The 27891-nt window shown below is 45.4% G+C and overlaps 2 protein-coding genes and 1 long non-coding RNA gene across 3 annotated transcripts in view; 1 reads left to right on the plus strand and 2 right to left on the minus strand.

Moving 5' to 3' along the window:
- The window catches only part of RNF175 (ring finger protein 175), a 32072-nt gene extending 25415 nt beyond the window's left edge, over nt 1-6657 (minus strand). Inside the window, 3 exon segments of the mRNA XM_024569297.3 lie at nt 1240-1378; nt 4141-4178; nt 6386-6657. Coding sequence (XP_024425065.3) covers nt 1240-1378; nt 4141-4178; nt 6386-6643 — 435 coding nt within the window. The 5' untranslated portion in view covers nt 6644-6657.
- The window catches only part of LOC123480594 (uncharacterized), a 67593-nt gene that overhangs the window by 27193 nt on the left and 12509 nt on the right, over nt 1-27891 (plus strand). The window contains exons 7-10 of the long non-coding RNA XR_011650349.1: nt 4827-5023; nt 5648-5868; nt 22824-23015; nt 24261-24450. This is a non-coding gene — a long non-coding RNA (uncharacterized lncRNA). The remainder of the gene's footprint in view (nt 1-4826; nt 5024-5647; nt 5869-22823; nt 23016-24260; nt 24451-27891) is intronic.
- Nucleotides 19443-27890, minus strand: SFRP2 (secreted frizzled related protein 2). Its single transcript, XM_024569236.3, has 3 exons — nt 26925-27890; nt 24506-24586; nt 19443-20620 (listed from the first exon to the last, which is right to left on the minus strand). The coding sequence occupies exons 1-3, from the start codon at nt 27421-27423 to the stop codon at nt 20316-20318; spliced, it is 885 nt and encodes a 294-aa protein (XP_024425004.2). The 5' UTR covers nt 27424-27890; the 3' UTR covers nt 19443-20315.

A 27891-nucleotide genomic window follows, 5' to 3' on the forward strand; every position in this document is an offset into this window, starting at 1 on the left:
TAAGGTATATTTGAGGATCTTTTTAAAATATGAGAGTATAATCAATGAGGTTTAATTCCGTCTCCTTCATTAAAAGAAGTTGCAACACAGAGCACGTTTGTTTTCATTAGCAAGATAATAGTGACACAGCAGCAAGTCGATGCATCTGCTTAGAAGACAAACCAAATAAGATTCCTTCCTCCTTCTAAGTAAAATGTACAAAATTGCCTAAACTTAATTATTATGCAGAACTCCAAAGAATTCCCTTAGACCCTGTGCTACACGGAAAATGATTTTAATGATGGGTCAAAGGAAAATAAAATACTGTCTAAGCCAGCACTTCACATGCCATGCACGGCAAATCTTCTTACAAATGACCAGCCCGGGACCCAGACCCACGCAGAGTGGTGAGTGAGGACTTCTTCCTCCTGGGCAGTGTTTCTCCATGGAGGCCACACTCAAGTCTAAGCCATTGGTTATCAAAAGGCGGGCCCAGGACCATCTGGGAACTTGGTAGACATGCAGATTATCAGGCATCTGTTGAATCAGCAACTCTGGGGATGAGACCTGCAAATCTGACTTAAGAAGCCCTGCAGGTGATACTGATATGCCCTAAGACCTGAGAACCACTGCTCCGAACAGTGCAAATGCAAGGTCTCAGCCCAACAATGCCCAGCAGAGGCCCCTGAGGCCGGGAGGTGGCAACATTCCAGCGGACATGCTTGGGCGGGATTGGTCTGTGAAAGTGCACCTCGGGGAAGGTGGCTGAGTTCAGGGCAGAGTCTGCATTAGCACGCTTCCATGGCTGTGCACACCGCCAGTGCCACCACGGTGCATTGCTAACGAAACAAAGTTAGATGGCTTCAACCTTTTGTTCCCGGCATCCCTAATTCTCCTTTCCTGGGCCACTGGCAGAAGTTGTTGATGCACAAAAGGAAAATTGGTTTACTTAAACCAGGACTTCTCAACCTGGGCACCATGGATGTTTTTGCTGGGAGGAGCTGTCCTGTGCATGCTGAGCAGCATCCCTGGCCTCTAGATGCCAGTAGCAACTCCCATCCCTCCTCTCCTCCCACTGAGGAGGATAAAAAACTGTTCCCAGATGTTGCCAAATGTCTCCTGAGGCCAAAACTGCACCCAGTGGAGAATCACTGACCTCAAGAAACCATTTTCTTCAAAGGGGCAACAAAAAAAAAAGAAGAAAAGGAGGGATGTGGCAGCAAGAGGAGCAGGCATCCAGCAGCCACCAGGGTGACTTACGTTGTAGGACCGGCCGTGCCTCTGTCTCCACTGCACCAGCACAACCTGGGCGACGATCAGCGTGGAGAAGATCAAGATCATCTCCACGTGCATGGGCTCGTGGCCCCGGTGCATCTTGTACATCCTTTCCTGCTGCAGGCTGGAACCAGCAAAGGAGGTCATCTGCAAAAGGCCTCAACCTTTGCATGTTTAGCCAAAAAAACCCAAAACAAAACATAGGCTGGGCTCATAGGAAGCAGTTGGGGATTTCAAATGTGAGGGTTTTTAAGCTTTGACTGTGAAGTTTTCCTTAGTTCCTCCCTTTCCCCCAGGCTTGGGGAGAAGGCAGTGGAAAGGGGGAGGATGAATTTATCAGCCAAACCAATTCCCCTCAGCCCTCAGCTTTTCCATGAGGTTTTGACCTCAGCCTTGTCCTTTCAAGTTGTTTGTTATGGGACAATCAATCAATCAATCAATCACTGATGGGTCCTGGAAAAACCTGGATTCCAGTCCTTGATTGGCCAGTTTATCGCCATGTGGCCTTCTGAAAGTCACTGATGGTCTCTGAGCCTCAGTTTCCTCATTTGCAAATTTAAAATAATGACCCCTCTGCACCTCTGCGAAGCATGCGTGCTCTTTTATTTATCCCTAATAGTAATAATAATAACAATAATTAGATTGAATCATACGAAATCATTTTGAAAGTCAAAAATTTTTAAATATTGGTCATTTCAAGTAATTTCTAATATTCTCAAGTAAAATGATATCCAGCTGACGGGGCCTATGGAGAGAATGTTGCCCACGGACCTACAGGAAATTCCTCAGCGAGTTGTCTAAATTGTCTTCATTATAAGGAGAAAGAAGAGGCTTAAGTATTATCTTAGACAGGCACACACATTCAGATGATGGCGGAATGTTCAAGTTTTTAGCTGGACTCTTAGTTTTGCACAAGGGTAGAGAAAACCACGAAGATGGTGTCATGTTGCTCATCTTCCTATAGCAGAAGTGGCTTTGAAGAAAGCCACTTGACCTTGGCTGTAGGTTAAAATCAACAGGGAGCTTTTAAAGTCACAGTGCCCAAGCTGTACCCTACATCAATTAAATGAACTGAGCGATCAGTTCAGTGCTCTTATCAATGAAAAACGCCATTGCTGGGTGTTATGGGCTGTGTTCCCGCACCCCCAACCCCAAATTCATATGTTGAAGCCCTATTCCTCATGCCTTAGAATGAGCCTGTATTTGGAGATAGAGATTTTAAAGAGGTCATTAAGGTAAAATGAGATCCTATGGGTGGGCCCCAAGCCAATCTGACTGGTGTCCTTATCAGAAGAGGAGATTGGGACCGGAGCTCACAGAGGGAAGACAAAGTGATGATCTCCTGAGGGGGCAATCATCTATCAGCCAAAGAGAGAGGCCTCAGAAGAAACCCAAAACCACTGACACCTTGATCTTGGACTTCTAGCCTCTAGAACTATGAGAAAGTGAATTCCTGTTGTTTAAGCCTCTCAGGCTGTGGCATTTTGTTATGATAACCCTGGAAAAAGGATACGGATTTCCAGATGGGGATCTAGGCATTAGTCATTTTTTAGTAAGTTTACCATGTAATTTTAAGAAAGCAGCCAAGATTGAGAACCACTAACCTAGAAGAAGAAAGAGCAGTCCAAGGTCAAGATTAGGGAAGAAAGGGGAAATTATGAACAATGCCGATCAATAACTTTATAAATATTGGTTAGCATTATCTTTCATTCCCAACATGGCACCATCAGCCACAAAATCTCTTCAAGCTTCCAGTTCTGGCTGGTTACAGTTGCGCTGAGCTAGAGTACCAGTCAGGGTAATATTCTGTGCCACAAAATAGTACCTTTTAAATGCACTTTTTGCATGTGCGGGTTGGGTTTTCTCCCTTCACTAGCATTTCTACAGAGCTACTAATAAGAGCAGTCTCAGCAAAGGGCCCCATCCAAATCCCAGGGGTTCCCCCTGCTGGAGAATGTGCAGAAATGAACCCTGCAAGCCTAGTGAATATTCCTCCTTTCCTTCAGCTTTGGAGTGGAATCTTAGGAAGTTAGTGCTAGAAGGCACGGAAGATGCACTGAAGCCCTTCATGGGTGATGAACTCCGCTTCAGGTAGGCATCCTGAGGAAAATTACATGGTTATTAGTTTCTGTGTTGGAAGCTGAGCTTAGGAGACAAGAAAGATTTCTGGAAGCTCATTAAAATATACTCATTTCTCTGAAGAGATGGAAAGTGAAGAAAGAAAAGGGTATATGAATTTAGTTATAAGTTTTTACAGCCCCAAGTTCAAAATAACTATTTAGTATTCTATGTAATGAATAGAATTTCATTACACCATATAGATAGAAGAGTAAATCTCTCATAAGCTAAAATAGCACTTGCATGGATATAAAACAAAATATGCTTTATGACATTATTCTATTTTGTGTATATATAATGAGAATGCATCTGAAATAGTTAACCTATGTGGAAGTACTAGAAAAAGTATAAAATAGGTATTCCTATTTTGATTAGGAATACACTCATGATTAATTACCATAAAGCAAAAAAGGAGGGACATTTCATGTTTATTTCATTTCATATGTTGCCCACAGGGGGCCATGACCCCATGATAGGTACCAGAACACAGAGGAGACAGCATATAAAGAAAACCAGATGTGTCTTGTGCCTAAAATAAATACTAAGTTGACACTGCCTTATTTTGAAGGACATACAAACCCAACTTTGGGGGTTCGCACAGAGCACCCTGTGGTTCTGGTCTATACTACCTTCGTGCGTGCATGGCTGTGCTAACTCGCCTTCTCTCTCCTGGGAAACTGATGATGGCTTTATTTAATTTCACAAATGGTTAAGATGGAAATCTAATTTTTAGTATAATGGTGATAAAAAAATATACTAATCACTTACTTCCACTCATCATCCACAGAAAACTTTGTGTGAGAGATCTGCAAAACATAAAGAGGGCCAGAATGACTTAGGATGAGAGCCCTAATGAAATGTTTGCTTACGGAATTAAAACATACACACTTGTGCACGCACCCCTAAACAAAGCAGTAATCGGGCCACTGTTAATAAATATTTGAGAACCAGATGAGGCACCATTCAGTCAAGGTTGTAGAGAGTGGGCCACCAATAGGCAGTGTCACCCTGGCGTCTGGGATACAATGTATAAATCCAACAAGTCTCAAAACACATGTCTTGCTTGTGTCTGAAATGATGCCAAATGAGTAAATATCATCTCTAAGTTCAAGGTTTTAGAGACAGATCTGACCAGAGACTCTACTTGTTTGGGGCATTTTTTGTGTCCTCTCACTAACTTAATTTAAAGCCTGGTCCCAGGAAAGGGGGTACTTGGTCATTCCCTTGCAGCCTGGCCTGGAGAGAACAGAGACGGCACCCCAGAAGGACTTTTGGATGACCTCCAGGGTACCAGGTGCTGCCTTCCCTTGTCACCAAGAGTGCACTACATTTGGCCATTTGAAAGCTAAAAGCCAATTATTGTGCAGTCACCCAGGAATCTGGTTAAAATGCAAATTTTAATTCAGTAGGCCTGGGGTGGAGACTGAGACTCTGTATTTCTAATCGGCTCCCAGGTGACACATTGACTGTGGTCCCTGGATCACACAGCTTTGCTACATCGGGTTCAGGGAAAAACTTCGAGTCCTGCCTAGGCCTGAGTTCACAGAGGGGCTGTGCCTCCTGAGGGCAGAGGCCAAGGCATTGATATCAGCCTCAAGGAAGAGCAAACGTCAGCTGCAAAAGTGAATCTACCAGTCTCCTGCCCATCCTGGTGAGCAGTTTTCCTTCTATAACCTCCTTTGGATTTTGCGACTGGCAAGAAAGCCATGGAGTTTCCAAATAGCTTCCCCATTGTAGAGAACAGACCCCAGATGCGCAATGTGGTCCACAAGGCCCACCGCAACCTAGCTCTCCCTTACCTTTCACAACAAACCTTCCTGAACCCTGGATTTCTGCCAGAGTCTTAATGAGTATCACCCGCCCCTGCCTCTCCCCAATGTTCACTTCCCAACCTCCCTCCCTCCCTCCCTCCCTCCCTCCCTCCCTCCCTCTCTCCCTCTCTCCCTTTCTCCCTCTCTCCCTCTCTCCCTCTCTCCCTCTCTCTCTCTCTCTTTCTCTCTTTCTCTCTTTCTCTCTTTCTTTCTTTCTTTCTTTCTTTTCTTTCCTCCAAGCAGTTTGGTCTGCTGTCCCTCCACCTAGAATTCTCATTCCCTCTCATCACCAGGTGGCCAGATTTCATCCATCCTCCAAGGCCCAGCTCAAATGCCACGCCCCTCATCAGCTTCACCCATCCCTCCTGCCAGGAACAATCCGTTTCTTCTTTGAACTTGTTTTAGGGACAGTAATCTCTTCCCACCCTCTGAGTTATTTTTATCCTGTTTTACTTTCCTGCCAGGCTGTGAGCTCCCAGAGGAAAGCCCACCTCCAACTGCATCCCCTCCAGCCCCAGGTGCAGCACAGCTCCTGGCACTTGGCCCAAGGCCTAGGGATTGTTCAGTGAAGGCAAAATAGCGACTGGGTTTGATATCACCAGCAGCTAGCCCAGTGGTTCTCAGAGCTCAAGCATCAGCACCTCCTGGGAACTAGACTTGCAAAGGATCAGGCCCTATCCTTCAGGTGAGATAATTAGAACTCAGAGCCCAGCCTCCGGCGTTTCAACCAGCCCGCCCAGTGATTCTGATGCAAGCTCCAGTCTGAGAACCATAGAGTCAAGCCTGATGTAGACCCATCATCCCTCTAGCTGTCCTCCAATGCCCCTGGCCTTCCTTCACCTGGGCCCTGAGGGCTTCTGCCTGGGAGAGAAGAGGAGAGACAGGCAGGCACAGGTAGCAGGGAACAGATAGGGATGAGCAGGCTAAGGACTGGGTAGTGAGAGAGGGAGAGGAGGAGGAAGGAAGAAAGGTGGGGTAGGGATGGAGGAAGAAGAGAGGGGGAGGAGTTCGGCTTCCACAGGGTGGGGCGGGGTCAGGCGAAGCCATCAGCATCTTCCAGCGGGTCACTGCCCCTCGAGTCAAGGCAAATCACACCGCATGGGGTGAGGGCTTGGTGAGCAGTCATTGTGGCCGCTCAGCCCCTGCGTGAGCCTGGGGACCCTGACTAGGTGCCCCCTCAGCCTGTGCCTGGCGCCAGGTACCTGCTCTTGCAGCAGGGGCTCCTCCAGCCCCGCCTCCGCCTTGCGTGCCGACCCCGCGCCCATTCCTCGGCCTGCAGCCAGTCCGCTCGAGTCTGCAGACTGACGCTCCTGGGACGCAGGAGCCAAAGTGGGAGCTGAGCCTGCAGCAGCAGAACTGGTGGCTCCGACCCGGACTGTGCGAGAGCTTCCCGGCATGCCCGCCCCTTTGCCCTCCGCCTGAGCTCTGGCCTCCTCCAGAGGAGGGGAGCTGAAGGTCATCACCAGCTGCACTGCCGATGAGACCCTTTGAGTCAAGGGCGTTTTTGTAGTGAAGCAGTTGTCAACCCTCACCGCTCATGAAACGTCCTGGGCGCTGAGACCAGTGATGTTGTGACCAGGTGACAGGGCTGGAGGACTGAAGGACCACTCAGAGGTAGGTAGGTAGAGATGTGGGGAGTTCCGGAGAGAAAAGGAGATGAGAAAGGGAGGGAGAAAGAGAGAGATCATTTTCTTCTCAGCTCTCTGCCCCAGAAGCGTTTATCAGAAGACGAGACGGTCGTCCAAATGCAGGGAGATTGAATCTCTGCGCGTCCACGGTCGTGTTCCTTTCCCTGGGCCCGCTGCCCCCCTTTCCTTAGATATCTGCAGGTTTAATCCTGTGGAACACCTCCCTAAAAGCAAACTGGGCTCTCCAAAGAGGACAAAGGGGAGAACCTCCGCTTGTGGGGGAGGACGCAGAGCCTCCTGGCTCCTGGCTGCTTTACCCCGGGAAACCAACCACAACTTGCCCTTGGCCTCAGGTCCAAGCCTGGACTCAGTCAGTGGCTTGGAACAAGCTGGAACACTTGCCTAAGCCTTTAGGAATACTTGGGTTTCAATTTAGGGCAATAGACAAAGAGGGAACTCACAATTAGGTAGTCTGACTTAATAAATTATGGCTAACTTCATTCCATTTTGTGATGGCTCAGTTTACAAGGAGCTACCCTAGAGACTGACCGACAGATGGACACTTCCCTGCCGTTTGGAACTTCCAGTCTAGCAGGGCATGGTGACAAATGTCAGTACAGTTCACTGTGGTAGGCGCGTCCTACTCCAAGTGCCTTGCCTGCATGAACTCATTCCGCCCTCACAACAACCCCACAGGGCAGATGGTGTTGTCACCCCCATTTTACACAGGAGAACACCAGAGCACAGAGAGGGGCAGAAGTTTGCCCCAGTTTTGAAGCTGGTAGGTGGTGCAGTGGGAATCTGAGCCCAGTCAAGACTGACTCCATGGCCTGGGCTCTTAACCACTCAGGAAAGGGGCTGCGACACCGCAGAGGCCAGCTCAAGGAGGTCTATGAAAATACCTTTAAACAGCCTGGACTGTGGCCTAAACAGAATCGGAAGTTGTTACAGAGTGGCAAGCAAGAAATGACATTTCTAGACTTGTGTTTTGACTTCAAGGGTGGGGCGGGATGCTCAACTAGGACCCCAATAGGGAGACCAATTAGAAAGCTATTGCTGTTGTTGCAGCGAAAGATGTCAGTGCCCTTGGTGGCTGGTGTACCTCAGTGTGTGTGGGGATGGGGGGAGGGGACATGGAGAGATACGGATGGGGCCAAGTGATGTCGGTGATAGAATCTACATGACTTCACTGACCTTCAGGGGTGGTGCCCGGGCACGTGGCTTGAGCAGCCTGGCCTTTGGGCACACGGTGCTGCCATCCCCAACAATGGGAGTTTTGAAAGAGCAGCCGATTGGGGGGAACAAAGATAATGAGTCCACTGGGACAGGCTGCCTCGCTACCTGCCTTCCGGTCCGTCTTCATGGGGCCTCTAGCCCAGGATGTGCTGGAATTCCTCTCTATTCTTTTGCCACAAGAATGCCTTCTATATGTTAGATTATTCTTTGCAGAGTGGCTCCCTGCGGACTTCCTATCCACTCCCTGACTGTCACTCATGAATTTTTCCCTTCTTACTGACCTTCTGACAGCAACTGAACTGCTTTGGGCCGATGGTGCCATCTAATGGTTGGATGTTGCAGAAATCCTCTTTATTGCTTTACAAGTGATCTTTTTCAAGAATTATTCTTTTTCAATTTATTCCTTTCCTCTTTTCTCGTGTCTCTGTAATATTTACAAATAAAATGTGTATTTGCTCCTAGGATTACAGCTAAAATGGGTGATTAAGAATGCCTTCAACCAGGTGCAGTGCTGGTCATGTGGAGCAGGGCGGTGGAGGGAGAGAGTCTGGACAGCAGGCGGGGCAGTCCCTCTGTCGAAGGGATGGCAGTAACAGGCTCAGTCTAAAGGGGGAGGGGGTGTCAAATCCAAACCATCCAGGCAATGTGAGAATCCAAGAGCTTGTCTGATCTCAGAGATCAGTAGGAGAGAGGTACCCAAAGTTCTGTACACCAGTGGATTCTGGAGGTCAGGGACAGACATTAATGGGTAATCATTCCTAAAAGGAGAGCAACACCGAAGCCAGGTCCTACCTTGGCTGATGAAATGGCTACATAGACATAAGTAGGCTCACTCCCTTTGAGACATCCTCCAACCACCCCCCTGCCCCAGTCCTTTCTGGGGCTTAGGCTGGCATTTGAGGTGCAGGCACTAGCCTCTTAGAATGGACATAGCTTGTGCCAGCTGCCAGCTGCCAGTGCTCTTGACCAGTTTTCCCGGGCCCCTCACTTCTCTGGATAGACCTTTCCATCTTCCTTTAATTAAATCTGCCTTTGCTTAAGTACTGGTTCTCAAGACAAATGAAAGCTACTCAACTTTATTACTTACCTTGTTCTTTAATTATTAGTATTGTACGTTATTGACCTCTACTCTTTCTCTCTTTTTTTTTTTGGCTAAAGTGTGCAGTGTTTAGTGCTCGTATAGTTCCTTGGAGTGTTGCAAGCTGGCCTGTGGCCCTAATGACCATTTATCACATTGCCCCTTTGGGAAAGCGAATTCTGTCTTTCAAACCACAGCCTTCCATACGCAGGTTCGGAACACAGTAGGTCTGTGAGTTGGGAACTCTCTATTAATGTCCCTTGGCCCAGGGCAGCCCCACGACCAAATGACATGTGGTTTAAGGTTCCTGTAACAAGTGGTTCATTTAAATATGTTAGCTGGAGCTCAGCTTTCAGGTTCTCGGGTTTCTGGTGAATCTGGAGTAGAGGGGGCCGCAGGGTCCCAAAGGTCAGAGGACAGCCTGGATCGGGCTCCCTGCTCCCCATGGAGCCAGGGCACATTCCTGCTTTTCATGGGTCAACCTGCAGGTTTCAGGACTGAGCTTCTTCTGAGGGCCAGCATTTCAGTTCTGTTGAACAATCGATCTTGAAAAAGAAGAACTGCTTTTAAAAACCAACTCTACTTTCAAGCCTGGAAGTTCAGCTAGGGTCATTCTAGTTTATTGAGTGCAGAGGCCCTCTCAGCAGGAGGAAAAACCACACTTAAGCCCTCCAAGGGGCCCCCTCCCCTCCCCTCCTCTCCTCCTTTTCCTTTCCCGGTGCCTCCTCTTAGAAGTCTCATCTTTACTCTGCTAGACAGCCTGTCCCAGGCAAGCCAGTCTTTACTGTCCTGACTATAAAAAGAGTTAATATTTATTAAATACCTACAGTGCCCGGCACCAGGCACTTTATGTGTCTGATGTCATTTAATTCTCAAAATGACCCCTAGTGACAGGTATCGCTGCCCACCATTTAAGATGACATTTAAGTTAGAAGAGGTTAACTGGTTCAGTCGAAGAACACACAGCAGCTCTGCTGCTCCCCAAGCCCTGGGGTGTGTGGGAGGTCCACTGCTTCACTGGGGTACCCCCAGGAAACCCCGTCCTGCTGTGCAAGTTGTTTGTCATTTCCAGCTAAGACCAAGGCCTTGCCACCATACTTGCCACACCTTGGGTTCATTGTGAAGATCACATTGCACCTCTGTTCCACGAAGTCACAATCTGATTAAAAAAATACTAAGGTTTCTATTTTCTCTTCACTTTTGATATTTGTCCTACTTGGGGGCTTGAAACAAGATCAATTACAGAAGCAACAGCGAGGACATGGCTACTTTTTCCTGGATTTCAAAGCCTTCTAGTGTATACTTCTGGCCTTACTTATTGCACCCCTTACCTATGATAATAGCTAGAACTTATTATCGTGTCTGCTAATGCCAGGCATTTTACATAGACCTAATCCTCAAAACTACCTGAGGCATTAGGTGTACTGTCATTATCTTCATTTACAATTAAGGACAAATAAGGACTCTGGGCTCTCCCCTCTGCTTCTGACACCCTCTGCTTTCCTCATTTTGGTCTGCAGAAGTCCCTGTTCTCTCATGAGGCTTCCCCAGATCCCCAGGGGGCAGACATCTTTCTCACCCCTTTGCTCCCGCAGGCTTTTGCATTTGCCCCTAGTCCAGGCAGCCTTCTGCTCAAGGTGCCGGTGCAGACGTCTCGGTCAGCCGCCACTGCAAGTGCCTGGAGAGCAGCGACCCCTTCTAGCCAGTGCCTCTAGCACAGCACCTGGCCTGGAGCCAAATGGAATTGGTGGTGTGGCCACATTTCCAGGTCATCTCGCTTCAGCCCAGGCCTCTCACAGCCTCAGCAGGGAGGGTGAGGACAGCTGGCTTCCGTTACTTAGCCCATCACCTGCAGAGGTTCCTCCAGGAAGGAGAGGGGGCTCTTGTTTCTGTGGCCACAGACTTTCCCACTCTACCCGTTACGGACCATTGAGAACTCTGTGCACCCATAAGGACTTAAAATGAGAGGCCTAAATTGTGCCCTTAATTTTCCATGCAGTTCAGAGTGTGCACGTGCTACTTCTTGTGTCTCTGCGTGGCCTCGTTCACCGGACAGGGACGTATTCTTCTCGTCACTTTGAGATGCTGAGATGTAGCTGGGAGAAGAAAGCAGTGTGAAGGGTGAGGCTGAGTCTGTTCCATTCCACCTGTTCTCTTAACCCTTGTATCGAATGGCCATCAACTCTGGTGTTGAGCCACGTGATTCTGAAAGTATGTGGCTCACGTGAGTGCTAGAGATATAGTTGCTTTTCTGATTCACTCTATAAATGCAGTAATCCCGGCACATCGTGTAATAGGCGGATAATGCACACACGGAAATAAAACACATATTTACATTATTTCAGATGGTCAGACAAATGGAATGTCAGCATTTTGGGTTGTTTGTTATTGATTTCACCTTTTCTTAAGAAATGATTTTAATTATTCTGAGTTATTAAATGGTTCTAAACGACAATTTTGTGCTGGGTATGTCAAATTTTGACTTTAAAAAATTTTAATATCTTGGCATAAAATTACTTATGTGTGTTTAATTTTTATAGTAAACATATTTTGTTGTGTCTCCAAAGAAGGGAAGCTTTAGGAGCCATCTGGATAAGATAGTTAGTGGGTAATTTCAGGAATAGACACGACTAGTTGAAGATTTCCCTGAAGATCTTAGGAACACCTGTCGAAGTGGCCATAGTTTTGGGGGCGACTTTAAGTGAAGAACTCAAAGGAAGTTTTATCTGTTATAACTGTGGAGAACGGCATGCGCGGTCTCAGCGTATGGCAGCACTCGTATTGGGTCCTGCCTCTGCTACTGACTCCCTAGAGCTTTTGCAGAGGGTCTCTATTTTTAACTCTTAGTTGCTATTGTGTCCATATTGTAAATTTATACTTAAGGCATTATTAATGTGAAATGAGAATGAAAAATCTCTTGGCGGTGTGTCATCTGGGTGAAGGGTCACCAAAGAAAATAGTCAGAGGTGGTAACCTGAGCATGAAAAACTTACTGGGCTTGGGGTGGGTTAATTATCTTTGCTTTCTAAATGGCCTGGGGGGTGGAAAGGACGCCAGCCGGCAGCTACCAGTATAAGAGCTGTTCACACACGAAAGACAAGGCCGTGGAAGGTGAAGTTAGACTTGTTTTAACACATGTTGATTTTGAGGCAGAGACGTCCACAGTTAGAGGCTAGCCCACGCTTAGGAGAGAATTGGGGCAGAGCTACAGATTAGGTGTTGGGCAGTGACAAACTCTAGGAGTGCGGGACAGTGTCCCAAAAGTCTGTAATGTGAGACAAGAAGGAGGTCCAGCACCTGGTTGATGGTCCAGACAATGGGAGTTCGAATCCAGCAAGGTTGGCTGCAAATCTCAGCTATCACGTACTCACTGGCTATGTGACCTTGAACCTGGGAACATCTGATTTTTTTTTTCAATAACAGACTTGAGATACAATTCACATACTATACAATTCACCCCTTTAAAGGGTATAATTCAGCGGCTTTTAGTATGTTCACAGAACCATGTAACCATCACCACTGTTTAATTTCAGAACATTTTCATCACCCCCCCCAAAAAAAACCCCAGTTCATTAGTACCCACTCTCCCTTCTCCTCCTTCCTCCACCCCCTAGCAACCTCTCACCTACTTTCTGTCCATGTAGATTTTCTGGCTGTTTCATATAAATGAAATCACATAGGTGGCCTTTGTGTCTGGCTTCTTTCACTTAGCATAATGTTTCTAAAGCTTATCCATGTTGTAGCATTTTTTAGCACTTCATTTCTTTTTATGGCCAAATAAAATTTCATTATATGGTAATACCATATTTTGTCTCTCTGCTCATCAGTTGATGGACTTTTGGGTTGTTTCCACGCTTTGGCTATTATGAATAATGCTGCTATAAAAATTCATATACCAGTATTTTTGTGGATATATATTCTTAATTCTTTTAAGGATATATCCTGGAGAACATCGATTGGGCGTATGATAACTCTATGTTTAAGATTTTGAGGAACTGCCAACTGTTTCAGACTAGCTGTGCCAGGTTGTGATCCCACCAGCAGTGCCTGGGGTTCTGATGTTCCCACGCCTTCACCAAACAGTTATCCTCATCTGATTCTTTGATTCTTGCCGTTCTAGTGGGTGTGAAGTGGTATCTCATCGTGATTTTGATTTGTATTTTCCTCCTGACTAGTAATGTCAAACATCTCTGCAGGTGATTATTGGCTATTTGTTATATTCTTTAGAGAAATGTCTAGATTCTTTGCCTATTTTTTAACTGGGTCATTGGTCTTTTTACTGTTGAGTTTTAAGAGTTTCTTAAATACATTCTGGGTAGCAGTTCTTTGTTAAAGATGTGATTTGTAAATATTCTCTCCCATTCTGTGGGTTGTCTTTTAAGTTTTTCGATGTTATGCCTTGAAGCACAAAGGTTTTACATTTATATACGAGGTCTATCAGGAAAAAGTCCAGCCATTGTTAATATGATGAGAACAGGTTGCGCCATATTGATGTAACCTGGCAGCCAGGGAGAGTGGACTGGAATGTGCATGTGGGAACCATGGCGACTTCACTGGACTGGTCAGTGGGGGCGGTAGATGCCACTGAGTGTACTGTGTGGCCATCACATTCAAAATGACTGAGTAGAGCAACAAATTTGCATTGAATTTTTGCATTAAGCTTGAACATTCCTCCGTGAAACTATTCAGATGATTCAGAGGCTTTAGGAGACGATGCAATGAGTGCAGCACAAATAAAAGCGTGGCACAAATGCTTCAAAGATGACTGAGAATCTATTGAAAGTGATCCATGTTCTGGAAGGCCTGCATCAAGCAGAACACCTGAGACTGTTGAACGCACGTGGGCTGCAATCAACAAAGATCTGTGTGAGGTCCCAAGGTGCCTACTATGAAGGAGAGTGAGGTGTGATTGTCCTAGGTACAATGTTTCTTGTATCTTCCTCAGTAAATGCCTCCATGTTCATAGCATGTGGCTGGATGCTTTCTGGACAGTTTTTTTTTTTCCTTTTTCTTTTGTATGGTGCTTTTGGTGTTATATCTGAGAAATCCTTGCCTAATCTCAGGCTGTGGAGATTTACTCCTATGTTTTCTTTTTTAAAAAGATATAATCTTTATTATATATTTTTCCATTACCATTTAGTCGCCTTATACCCTCTCCCCCCAGCAATCACTACACGGTTGTTCATGTCCTGAGTCCTTTTCCTTTTCGATCAATCCCTCCACTCCCTAACCTTCCCCCACCCCTCTCTAGCTGTCAGCCTGCTCTCCATCTATGAGTCAGTCTCTGTTTTGCCTGTTAGTTCAGTTTGTTGGTTAGATTCCACATGAGTGAAATCATATGGTATTTGTCTCTCTCTGTCTGACTTATTTCACTTAACATAATGTTCTCGAGGTCCACCCATACTGTTTCAAAGGGCAAAATTTTCTTCTTTTTTACAGCTGAGTAGAATTCCATTGTGTAAATGTCCCATAGTTGTTTTATCCACTCATGTACTGATGGACACTTGGGCTGCTTCCATATCTTGGTGATTATAAATAACACTGCAGTGAACATAGGCGTGCTTATGTTCTTTTGAATTAATGTTTTGGGTTCCTTTAGATATACTCCCAGAAGTGACTTACAGTTTCAGTTCTTACATTTAGATCTGTGGCCCACTTTGAGTTAATTTGCATACAGTGTGAGGTAGGCATCCAACTTCATTCTTTTGCATGCGGGTGTATAGTTGTCCTGGCACCATTTGTTGAAAAGACTATTCTTCCCCCACTGGTTGATCTCTCTTACTCTTTTTCTCTGTCTCTCTCTTTCTGTCTTGGTACTCTTGTCAAAAGTCTATGGATCATAAATATGATGGTTTATTTCTTGACTCTCAATTGTATTCTTTTAATCTATGCTTATGCCAGTACTACATTGTCTTGATTACTGTAGTTTTGTATTTAGTTTTGAAATTGAGAAGTGTGAGTCTTTCAATTTTATTCTTCTTTTTCAAGATTGTCTTATCTATTCCTGGTCCCTTGCATGTTCAGGAGAATTTTAGAACCAGCTCATTAATTTCTGCAAAAAAGGCAGCTGCAATATTGGTAGGGATTATATTGAATCTGTAGGCCTATTTGGGGAAGTATTGCCATATTAACGATATGAAGTCTTCTCACTCATGAACATGGGATGTCTCTGCATTTTTTAGTTCTTTAATTTCTTTCAATGATGTTTCCTAGTTTCCAATGTATAAATCTTGTACTTTCGTTAAATTTATCCCGTACCTAAGTTTTGCATTCTTTTTAATTCTGTGGTAAATGGAATTCTTCTAACTTTATTTTTAGATTGTTCAATGCTCTAGTATAATCAATGTTTGTATGTTGGTCTTGTATCCTATAGCTTTGCTGAACTCATTCATTAGTTCTAACAGTTTTTTAGTGGATTCCTTAGTATTTTCTATATACAAGATCATGTCATCTGCGAATAGAGGTAGTTATTTTACTTCTTCCTTTCTGATTTGTGTTCTCTTACTTTCCTTCCTTCCTTCCTTCCTTCCTCCCTTCCTTCCTTCTTTCCTTCCTTCTTCTCCCTCCCTCTCTCTGCCCCCTCCCCTCCCTTCCTCCTCCCCCTCATATACTTTCTCTTTCCTTCTTTTCTTCCCTCCCTCCCTCCTGCCTTTCTTTCTTCCTTGCCTTAACATGCTGGCTAAAACTTCCAGTAATACGTTAAATAAGAGGAGAGAGTGAATATTACTTATGTTGTTCCTGATCTTAAAGGAAAGGCATTCAGTTTTTCACTATTAAGTATGATGTTTACTGTGGAGTTTCTGTAGATGGCTTTATCAGACTGAGGAATTTCCCTTTTATTCCTAGTTCACTGAGTGTTTTATCCTGTAAGGGTGTTGGACTTTGTCAAGTGCTTTTCTACATTTATTGATATGATCATGTGGTTTTTGTCCTTTATCCCATTAATATAGTGTGTTACATTGATTACTTTTCTTATGTTGAACAAAGCTAGCATTCCTGGGATGAGTCCCACTTGGTCATGGAGTATAATCCTTTTAATATATGTGCTGCTGGTTTATTGAGGCTTTTTGCATCTATATCCACAAGGAATTTTGGCTTGTAATCTTTTCTTGGGATTTCTTTGTCTGGTTGAGCTAGCAGGGTAATACTAGCCTCATAATATGAGTGGGGAAGTATTACCTCCCTCTTCTATTTTTTGGATGAGTTTGTAAAGGGCTGATATTAGTTTTTCTTTAAATGTGTGGTAGAATTCACCAGAAAGCCATCTTGGCCTGAGCTTTTCTTTCTGGGAAAATTTTGTGTTAATAATTCAATCCCTTTACCTATTATAGGTCTATCTAGATTTTCTATTTGCACTTTTGTTATTTTGTATCTTCCTAAGAATTCATCCATTTTGTCTAGGTTATCGAATTTATTAGCATAAAATTGTTGGTAGTATTCCCTTGTAACCATTTTTACTTCTTCAAGGTTGGTAGTAATATCCTTTTATCCCTAATTTTAGTAATTTGGGTCTGCTCCCTTTTTATTTTGGTCAGTCTAGCTACAGTCATATCAATCTTCTTTTTAAACAATCGACTTTTAATTTTATTCATTTTCTCTGTTGTCTCTCTATTCTCAATGTGACCTATTGCTGCTGTAGTCGGTATTAATTCGCTCTCTTCTGCTTGCTTCAGGCCTAGTTGCTCTTCTTTATTTGGTCTGTAAGGTGGAAGCTGAGGTTGCTGCTGTGAGATTTTTCTTCTTTTTTTAAGGTAGGCATTTACAGCTCTTTCCTCTGGAAATTATTTTAGCTGCACCCCATACTTTTTGGTATATTGAGTTTTTGGTTTCATTCACCTAAATTTTAAACACATTTAGGACCGTGTTGTTTAATTTGCACATATTTGTGAATTTCCCGAATGTCCTTCTGTTATTTATTTCTAGGTTTATTCCATTGTGGGTGGAGAGCACCCTTTGCATGATTTTGGTCCTTTTAAATGTGTTGAGGCTTGTTACACGGCCCAACGTGTGGTCTGTCCTGGAGAATGTCCCGTGTGCACTTGTGTGATGAGTGCAAAGATCTTGGGGCTGACCAAGACGGCCGTTTTCCAGTTTAGTGGGCGGTATTTGGACAAGGCTGCGTGGGAGGGGAAGCCCCTCCCAGTGGGAGACCTTCCGGAGACAGAGGCCACCATCCAAAAGCGGGAGCAGGTAGGAGAGCTCCCAGAGAAGAGGGGAATGGTGGGGAGGGGCTTACGTGTCTAGTTGATGTCACTCAGCAGCCAGGTGTGGGGCTGTGAGTCGGAACGCTGAAGGGCGGCAGCAGTTGGGGCCTCTTATAACCACAGGGTTTATCTCATCTATGGCTAGCAGGTATTGGGTGCAGTTTTGCACCGTATGGAAAGCAGACAGGCTCTAAATGGCTACACATATGCTTATTTTGGATATATTTGAAGCAATTGGATCTGTAAGAATTTGAATTTGGCTTCGAGCTAACACTGCCAATCTGCTGTAAAGAAGTAAACAACATAAGGGCCCATATACCGGGGCCAGTTTTGGACCATTTATACAACAATTTAAGAAAAATGTGTGTTCTGTGTGGTGGAGTGTTCTATAAATAGATGTTTGTTAGGTCTGGTTGGCTTAAAGTGTTGTTCGGGTCTTCTGTTCCCTTGTTGATCTTCTGCCTATGTGTTCAGTCCACTATTGAAAGTGGGGGATTGACGTCTGCTGTTGAATGGTCCAGTTCTCCACTTCGCCCCCTTCTCTGCACACCCCTCCCACCTTTCCTTGCCTAGATAATCCCTGTCATAAGAATTAGTCCAGCATTCATGCTGGTGGTCTGGCTCTGCTGGGCAGGGGGTAATTTTACTGGTTCAGGGTGGTTTTTAGTTTTTTTCTTTTCTAGCTTCACATCCCAGGCCAGGAGTTAGGCCAGGATGTGAGAAGGACCACGCTACACTTAGAATGTCTCCCCTTCTGATTTCAGCAAGATTGTTAGACACCATCCCCCTATTTTCATTCTGAAAACCAAGAAAACACTGAATTATTTATATTAGATCTAGGTCAGTGTACAATGACCTGGCTTTCCCCTAAGATGACTATTTTGATGCTTCAAAAAATAATGAAACATCAAATGCTTCCCCCTCTTTTTTTCTGGTTTTTGGAACTCCTGCTTTATTGAGAACCCAAACACAGTGTTTTGTCCATCGTAGAAGTAAGCACAGCAAGAAAGTCTGCTTTGTCTCACAGGACCTGAGGCCCATGCATTTGAGGCCTGGCTCCCACTCCGCCCTCCCACACCCATGGCGATGCTGTCAAGGCTGCACGTACATCCTTTCTTCTGAGTGTCTTTTCACATCTTTTACCCACGTCTACGTGCATTGCTTCATTTCTTACTGCTGAGTTTTGAGAGTTCTTTATATATTCTAGATACCAGTGCCCTGTCAAATATGTGCTTTGCAAGTATTTTCTTTAATCTGTAATTCATCCTTTCATTCTCCTAACATGGTCTTTGTTTTCATGGTTTATTGAGGTGTAATTAACAAATGAAATAGTAAGGCATTTAAAGTGGACATTGATCCGTGTCTGTTTCTCCACTGGTTTCTCCACACTGTCTTGATTACTGTAATTAAATAGTAAGCCTTAACATTGAGAAGAATGATTTCTCCCATTTTTTTTCAAAATTATTCAGGCTATTCTAAGGCCTTTCTTTTTCAATATAAATTTTAGAATAGGGTTATCCACGGTGACCAAAAAGCTTGCTGAGATCTTGATAGGAATTGTATGAAACCTATAGATCAATTTGAGGAAACGTGAACGTCTTAACTATGATGTGTTGTCTGTCTTTCTCTTAATGTTGGCTTTTCACCACCCCTCCCTGCCCCCGCCATCCCGTGGACACACTTCCAACCATGGCTCTTCATCTGAGGGTTAGAGTCGAGGCGGGGAGGGAACTAACATTTTTGTAATGGTTATTCCTTTTCATTATGAAAATCGCTGGAAGTGAAAAGGACAACGTACAGGCCATGGACCTTTGGGTTAGAGTGGTGTTGTCACATGGCTGCGACTGAATTGCTGAGAAGGGACAAGGGAAGGAAGGTCCTTTTCAGAGCCTGCCAACTTCTGCCCCCCTGCAGGGTCCCCAGAGTAAAAATCTGAGATGTGAGGCACAAGGCAGGAGTCTGGTGGCATGGGGCGGGGCAGACACTTTCTGAGTCACTTAAGAGACAGACACTTTGAAATGTTGGGAGGCCGGACCTCAGGAACAAAGAGGTGACTGCTTTTACACAGTTCCCTTCCCAATCCCTTCTACTACAAAGACAGAAGACACGTAGGTAAAACAGAATGTGAAGTTTATATACAAGAATATATCGTTTATCTGAAATATTTACAATGTTGGTTAAAGCAATATTTTTACAACTTTTTAAGGTCAACTACTATGTATATTACAGGTAAGCTACAATGGTTTAATTTGCAAAAATAAGAAAAAAATGTTTTAAACAAAGCTTAAAGGACTCAGGTCAATTACAAAATGTGTTTGTTGTGCCCTTTATTCAGTGAACTCATGCTATGGTGGTTAGTGTGCTTTTTATAAATTGAAGTCCTCTACCTGGAAATGCAATATACGCTACAGTTGTGAAGTCCCAATGAGGGTATAAAATGACACATAACTGTTAGAACGCTTAGGCGAGGAGTCTCAGGCTGGAGCTGAGAGATGTTGAGATAACAGCCCGCTTTATCTCAACTGGGGTTGTGACCTTCAGCAGTCTGGGCCACAAACAAAAATGAAGCTATTTGGACATTATGGCATCCTCAGCAGAAAGTGAAAGTCAGGTGACCAGACCAAAGAGGGGGAAAAAAAAATCAGACCCAAGTCACAGTTGTACCTACTCAAAACTAACTTTAAAGTGAGCTATTTTAAAACTTCATAAAAATATGCATGATTTTATTAGTTTGAATATTTCTACAAGACTTGGCTGGGTTTTTCCTTAATGTGAAAACAGGTATCCATTCCTGAGGCCTCCTAGGGCCTTACAACTCAGGAAATGCTGGGGGTGCAAATGTGCAAAAGGCAGGGGGAGCTGCTCCAGGCTGGGGCCAGAGCTGCAGGGACTGTGCTTGGGACACGAGAGCTGAGGCCTGGGCCTCGGGCGGAAGTGGTCAGCCGAGCCCTGGGGCCGGCCTGTCGGAGCAGCTGGAGCGCCGGAACTAGCACTGCAGCTTGCGGATGCTGCGGGAGATGCGCTTGAACTCTCTTTGCCCCTTCTGCCACCGCTTCACCGAGGTGATCACCAGCTCTCCGCCCAGTTTCTGTCCCATGACCAGGTAGGGTGCATTGATGTCGTTCATCTCCTCGCAGGTGCACTGCAAGCTGTCTTTGAGCCACAGCACCGACTTCTTCAGGTCCCTTTCGGACACCCCGTTCAGCTTGTAAATGGTCTTGCTCTTGGTCTCCAGGATGATTTTCGTATCTCTGTTGATGTAGGTTATCTCCTTCACTTTTATTTTCAGTGCTACCGAGAAGGGATGGAATCACTCCGGTTATAATGAGGGAATGCAGTCGAGATCGGGAGCTCTCCTCACCCCACGCTACTGCATCTTGGCGTGACCTGGCTTGGCAGGGGAGCAGAAGGAGAGCTTCCCAGAGCTAAGGGGCTGTCAGGGGCTGTGCGAAGGGGGTTGGGAACTGGGGGCAGCAGGTGGCTCCATTTCTAAAGCCTCAAAGGGTTTGCCAGGCACTTTGTTTCAAATCAGCCATCCTTTCAAAACTCCCTTTGTGGGACACAATTACCTCCCCTCCTGGCCCTGGTGTTTGTGTGTAGGTCGCCTGTGGTCTGTGCTGCGCTCCCCTCAACAAATGACTTCCCCTATTGGAAACGTCAGCATGAAAAGAAATGCCTGATTCTTAGGTGAAACATGATTCTTCTGTGGCTGTAAACTTTAAACTCAATTAATTACGTTGGATAGGTTTTTGGACAAACCTGCAAGGAAATTATATCACACAATCCTTGTTTTCTGAAGAACAGACTATAGGGAAGGAGAACTGATCTTACAGCTGCATTTGATTTGGTAAAGTAACTGGGAGAAAAATGTCCAGGACTCTTTTTAAGAGCACATGTTTAGCTGTAAAAGTGTTTCTCTGAAGACCTCATCCTCACATGCTATCATTTGCCCGTCCAAGGCCAGGGCGTTTACAGTTCATATACGTACCGTTTCCAAAATGGATATTAGACTCATTAGAATGCTAAGACCAAAAGTAAGTGGTTTACATAAAAGACACATTTTAGAGTCATAAACATTATGCTTTGGGAAAGAAAACCCTGCAAACATACATGCTGGAATTACATTTCAAGAGTCCATGAAGGCAGAGAAAGCATAGGATTTGAAGGTTGGAAGAAATCATCCAGTTAAACATCTCGTTAGCACAGAAGAATCTGAAATCCAGAGAACTGTGGTGACTTACACAAGATCACCCAGTTAGACAGTGTCCCCGTGGAGTGGGATTCTCAGACACTGGGTCCTAGACCTCCTAGGGCACCAGCACTGTCTCATAGGGCAATTCCAATTTTGTGTCCTGCTTGGAGCGTTGACTCCCCCAACTGCAGTGTGTCTCAAGATTCTTGGTGCTATGAACGATTGTTCTGTACAGATATGCACGAGTCTAACTTCCTGACTTTGATGGGGTTTAATTCATTGCTTAAATGAGTAACAGAGGCAGAGTTCTGTGTGTATGTGAGTATAACTACTTTGGTGGTTCCTTTCTCTCTCAGAAAGAGAATTTGAATAAGGATGGCTTTCCTAGTCAACTGGGAAATGGCCAAAGCTCAACCAGGTACGTCAAGGATGCTGTGACTTAGCCAGCCATTATTTTGTCCGATACACACCTGAACCATGGTTCTGAGTTCTCAGGATTTATGAGACTTAAATCATGGGCTTTAAGGTGTAAGGTGTGGGGGTGGGGGTGATATATACTGAGCAAAATGATTATGTGTTTTCTGGGAGCCTCATCTATAGTACAGATAAAGCATGTGTGATTCCACCTGGTCAAACATTCTTGAGATCCAAACATTAAAAAAAATCATCACTTTTAACCAGGGGGAAGATTTATTACTCATACTTCTCTAGCTTTAAAATTACCAGCTCTGCTAAATATCACCATGGGAAAACAGCAGGCACTTCCTCCCTGGATTTTCAGCTGGGACCAAATATAGGGAATGAAAGCCCCAGGACAACTTTTCTTGCCCTGGAAGATGCAAACGGGGATGCAGGACGTGGTGGTCAGAGGTGATGACACCATCCGCTCCAATGACAGATTGTACTGACTACACAGCAGGTGGTGTGGGCCTTTAAAAGTACTTTCTTCAGTACTTTTACCACTGAAATGAGGTGTTCTACACTTTCCCTGTGCTTCAGGTATGCAATGGTGAAAGACTGTGCTGTTAAATATGCCATATTTCTACCCTCGTTCCTTCTACCCTTCCGTTACTCCCCCAAAGTAAAGAGGTAATATGGAATACCACTTGTAAACCTGCAATCCAGGTTCATTAGCCCTTTTGGGACAAAAATGAATGTGGGGAAATAAAAAACAAAGCTTGTGAGGGTCTACATGTGTGAAACTTTAAAGGTAGTAACTCCCATGTTGTTTGGAAAGGCGTTCTTCCCCAAGGAGAGAACACGAGGACTCACATGTACTCTCGCCCCTGTTTTTTGGCCCAGGCTTGACAGAACATCCTTAGGGAGGTCTTCTGTAAGGGCAGTGGCAAAGCAAGAGTTCATACATGTGAATGCGTGTGTGCGCATGTCTCTTACATCAACTGTTTGGAGCCCCATAATACAACCAACTTTTTCATGGAAGCCAGGAGAGAGATCTGGATGAAATCTAGTGCAATGGATACAAGCTGTCAGAAGGTGATATTTTATGTGAACTTTAATATACATTTTCGTAAGATGATATTTTGCTCTCTTGCCCGTCGTCCTATCTGGTAGCGTGGAAGCTAGGCACTGAGTTTTGGTAAGGCCCTGGGATAGCTGTTGCCAATATGCCTGGCCCTGAGAGTCGTGTATATTTTATAAAGACGTACAAAATGCTATCGTCCCATTGGTGGCTCTTGCTGAGGGGTGGGATTGGTTGGGACAGAGTTGCCTTTTCCCCTTCCCTTCCTTGGCATTGAGAAGCTTTGCCTAAAGCTGTGGCTCTGGTTGTTCTGGCACCAGCTAAGGGCAAACCTGGATCCCTCCCTGGAAGAGACCCGAGGTTGTAAGGAGCACTGTTAGGATTATTCTCAGAGTTCCGGGACCTGACCAGACCTGAGACTTCTAGGGGGGCATTCCTCAACAGTGGGAGCTGCAGTGATTTCTCTCAGTCTCAAGGACTTTGTTGAGGATGTAGATAGAGGAATATAGATCTGTTAGGGCCCTATTGTTTGATGGAACAGGGATCCTATCTGTTTACCAGTAAGTCCAGCCCTCTGTCTGAATGGAAGTTTCTAAGAGGTACCAACCACTTAAAACACATCAGAAGGTCTCTGCTTTTGGAATGGGATGAAGGCCAGAAAGCTCAGGAGTCTGGACGAAGTTCTTGGCCAGTCCCAACTTTGAATTTGGCATTGACCCTGTGTCTAGCTGGGCCTGAGGACAGCAGATAAGGTGCTGATAGAGTCCTGCATGGACAGTTTCCAACCCTTTTCCCCCTAATAATATTCTCTGAAGGGCAGTGACTTACACTCTATGGAACTTGGGTAACATATCACACATTATTTATTGTCCCCAAGCACCACGTCATCATGGATCTTTCATGTGGCTTGCCAAAGTAAATTCCTAAGCTTTATTTCTTCTTTTGAAATTTAAGGAATCCCTCCTCCAGTTATTAAGCAGTATCTTGGATATAGTCACTAATGGTTATGAATAAAGTAAGAATATTTCAGTTTGGCACTGGACTACGTTTCTATTTGTGGACAACTTAATGCCTTCAGTGTGTTTGCTGGGGCTAAGATTCACATGTTTCCGTCCCTGGTGCGCATGTCCAGTGTCAGAAAGAGAACAGGGCCCAGCATCAGGCTTGTTGGCAAGAAAACGCCAAAGTAAAATGAAAAAAAAATGCCATTGAAAATTAATAATTTAAATAATTCTCATTATTTGATTATTGCTTAACAGAACAAATGAATCTCACCTAAAAAAGATACAAGTCAACAGAAGATCGTTACTTGTCTCCTCTCCTCCTAGGGAGGAGACCAGGAGACATCACCAGCATGTTTGACGATTTTAGAAAAGGTGAATGGTGGTGGTACTTTACCCAAGCTTCATCTAGTAACATCTTTGTGATTTGTACCTTTAAGTGTTGCTGGTAAGTAAAACTTTTTGAATGTGAAATCTTTTGTTGGTTGTGGTGTATTACTTACCAAAATCATTTTTACAAAGAGTTTCCATTATGTCGTTGTCATCCTCGTTTTTATTTTTGCAGGCTTCACAAACCTTAGGAGCTAAAAAGGTGAAAAATTGTTAAGTTTGCTTAAAAGAGAACAGCAGGTGGCGTTTTTGTAAATAACTCAAGAGGGGCTTACCCAGGCAAGAGTAGCAATTGTCCTGGAAACGCTCAGCTTCTGCCTCCTTTATAAAAGAAGGATGGATCGTTCCCAAGTCTTCCATGCCTCCCATTTTTTGATGGACAAAAATGCCCATATGAAGTGTTTAATAAATGATGGATCCCAAAGAAAAGGGGCATTTGGGGCATTGTGTACAGTTGTAGCTATAGTTCACTGGGACAGGTTTTGGCTTTTTGGCCCTTCTTCCCCACCTCTGGGACAACAAACTCAGTCTCTGACAAAGTTGTTCCCAAAGCTTCTCTGAGGAGAAAGCACCAGAAGACTCTTGAGAGATTTTGGAAAATGTAACCACAAAAAAATGGCCAAAAGATCGTCTTTCTCTGCTGCAGGACACCAGCGGGTCTCTGCTGAGCTCCTGAGCAGAGCTCTGTGTCTCTGGAGGGTCATTTCAAGCCACTGTGAAGTCTGCATGGGGAAGGGTGGCTAGTGGTGGTAAGGGCCACGTAGGTGCTCCTTCCCACCTTGGAAACACCTGTCAGCACAACAGCCTTCCCTAACTGGCCTGCCTCACCTGTGCTTTCTGTCAAGTTTGTGCTCAAGCAGCATTTATTTCATTTTTATCTTTGTCCTTCGTGAAGGTTCTTCATGCTTTTTGTTTGCTTCAGATTCTCAAAAACAAACACACAAAACCAAAGCAAAACAACAACAACAAAAAGCCAGTGAACCAACCAAACAAAAAACCCCAAGCTTTCCCCGAAGCTCACCAAAGTTGAAGCCGACTGTCTCTGGCCTTTGACCCAACCTTCTAATACAGTCTGATTTCTTGGGAAAATGAAAAAAAGAAAGCATATTCCCTTTCTCCCATTTATAAATGTTCTGTTTTTAAAATTTAGGTGAAACTTGATTTTCATTAATATGAGATTTAATTTTCACAGAAAAAACTTTATGAGACTCATGATAGAAGAGTTATTGGTGAAATTAGAAAAATGGCAGAGTATATTTTGAAGACCATGAACTTTTATTTTGAAGGGAGAGAGTGGCATTTGGGAGAGAGGTAGTGTATAATGTTGGTGCTGATAGTGGAAAGAAATAAAAACAAAAGCAACACACATAAAACTGCCTTTAACTCCCCTCACTCAAACAAAATGAAACATTTCCAATTAGGAGCTCTAGGAATGTATATAAAATCTTACTAACCTGTATTGGTTGGTCTGTGGTGTATGTTGGACAAATGTTTAAAATATGCCAAACATTTGCAATAAATTAGAAATCTAACCAATGAGATGATTGCATACTCGTGGTGCCTGCCGGAAAGATGGCTAAGCAACTCTGCATTTTCTTTAACTAATGATGGCTGTAGGAAAACAATTAGAGATCGAAAGGAAGATGCTGCCGGAGCCCTGAAAGGGATTAGGAAGCCCCCTTTCCATCCCAGGGGGGACCTGGATCAGCTCAGACACATTGCAATGTTTGGTTTTCAGGAAGAATATCAAGAGCCCATGAGGTTTTCATTGCTTTGATGGTTTTTGCACAGGAACTCCCCCTCTGTTTTCTAAAAACTTGGGAAACTCCTTTTTTTTTTTTTTTTTTTTGCATGGTTTTCTCCCGTTAATTAAAACCACTCCTGAGATAAAAGCTGACTGGTGATCGAAAATGATTCCTGGAGATTCCCTTTATGTCCTCTTCCTTAGACACCTGAGCAGTTACAACCCACGCTCAATTTTCAACACGCTCTGAACCAGCCCTGCTTTTATTTCCCAAACCTAAATTGGCAAAGAACAGCAAGTACCTTGAAAGACTATCTGTTGCGTGGGTTTGGCTATCCTGTCTGTACCCCAGTGTTCCTGTGCCTAGGAGCCTGCCCAGCCGGGAGAAAGTATGAGGCTGTATGAGGCTGAGCAAGAAGCGTCTGGCCAGATGCTCACCAACTCCTCCACATAGGGCCCCTTCCAACACTCTCAAAACTTAGGCCCCCGCGGTAGCAAAACATAATTGTGTATCTATCAGGAAAAGATGCCGTTCGGTTATTCGTTTTCTTTCTTTTTAACTGTCCCTAAGAAAGGTATAACTGGGAAAGGCAATGAGAGGCTCGGGTATGTGTGTATGTGGGAGGTATCTCAAATTTGTCGCGATGACACATCACGGCAAGGACAGTGCCCGCCCTGCCAGGAATGGCACCTCAGGGGACGCGTCGGGATGCGGGGCGGGGGCCTAGGGATCCCGCCTGGAAAGTCTTAGCGGAGCTCGGAGGGAGGAAATAAGGGGGAAGGCTTACCTTCTTCGGTGGCCGGCAGGAGGTGGTCGCTGCTAGCGAGGGGTATGCAGAGGTCGTTGTCCTGGGGGAAGCGGTCGCACTCGAGCATGTCGGGCCAGGGGAAGCCGAAGGCGGACATGACCGGAGCGCAGCGGTCCTTCACCTGTACACAGAGCGAGTGGCACGGCTGGATGATTTCGTCCAGATCATCGAGGCACACCGGGGCGAAGAGCGAGCACAGGAACTTCTTGGTGTCCGGGTGGCACTGCTTCATGACCAGCGGGATCCAGGCGCCCGCCTGCTCCAGCACCTCCTTCATGGTCTCGTGGCCCAGCAGGTTGGGCAGCCGCATGTTCTGGTACTCTATGCCGTGGCACAGCTGCAGGTTGGCGGGGATGGGCTTGCAGTTGCTGCGCTTGTAGGAGAAGTCGGGCTGGCCGAAGAACAGCCCGCGCGCGGAGCCCAAGCAGCAGTGCGAGGCCAGGACCAGCAGCAGCAGCGAGCCGGGACCCTGCGGCATGGTGGGCGCGCGACCCCCGGGGGACGGAAGGAGCGGAGTCGGGGAAGCGCGAGGCGGCCGGGGCCGGAGCTCGTGCGGGGCCGGCTCGCTCGCTTGGTGCGGCTGGGGGGCCTGAAAAGTGGGTGGCTGGGCGGCAAGAGCGCCAAGAGGCCGGGCGCGGGCAGGACTGCGCAGACAAGGAGCTCTGTGCTCTGCTTTTTGCTGCAAGCCCTCGCACAGCTCCGGGGGGCTCCGACCCGGGGGAGCACTGTGAGCGACTGCTGGGGCCCAGCCAGAGTTTTCTTGGCCTTTTTAATGCAAATCTGGAGGTGGGTGGGGGGAGCAAGGGAGGAGCCTGTGGAGAGTAATCTGAGGAGGGTTGGTCACTACTCACTTGGTCTGGTTTTCCTTTGAGAATGCCCCTCATGCGCTCCCTGGAAGGAAATTCTGGCTGCCCCCCCACAACCCCTTTCAGATGCTGTCGAGCGC

This window comes from Desmodus rotundus, chromosome 9 (genome assembly GCF_022682495.2).
Source record: "Desmodus rotundus isolate HL8 chromosome 9, HLdesRot8A.1, whole genome shotgun sequence".
Taxonomy (NCBI): Eukaryota; Metazoa; Chordata; class Mammalia; order Chiroptera; family Phyllostomidae; genus Desmodus; species Desmodus rotundus.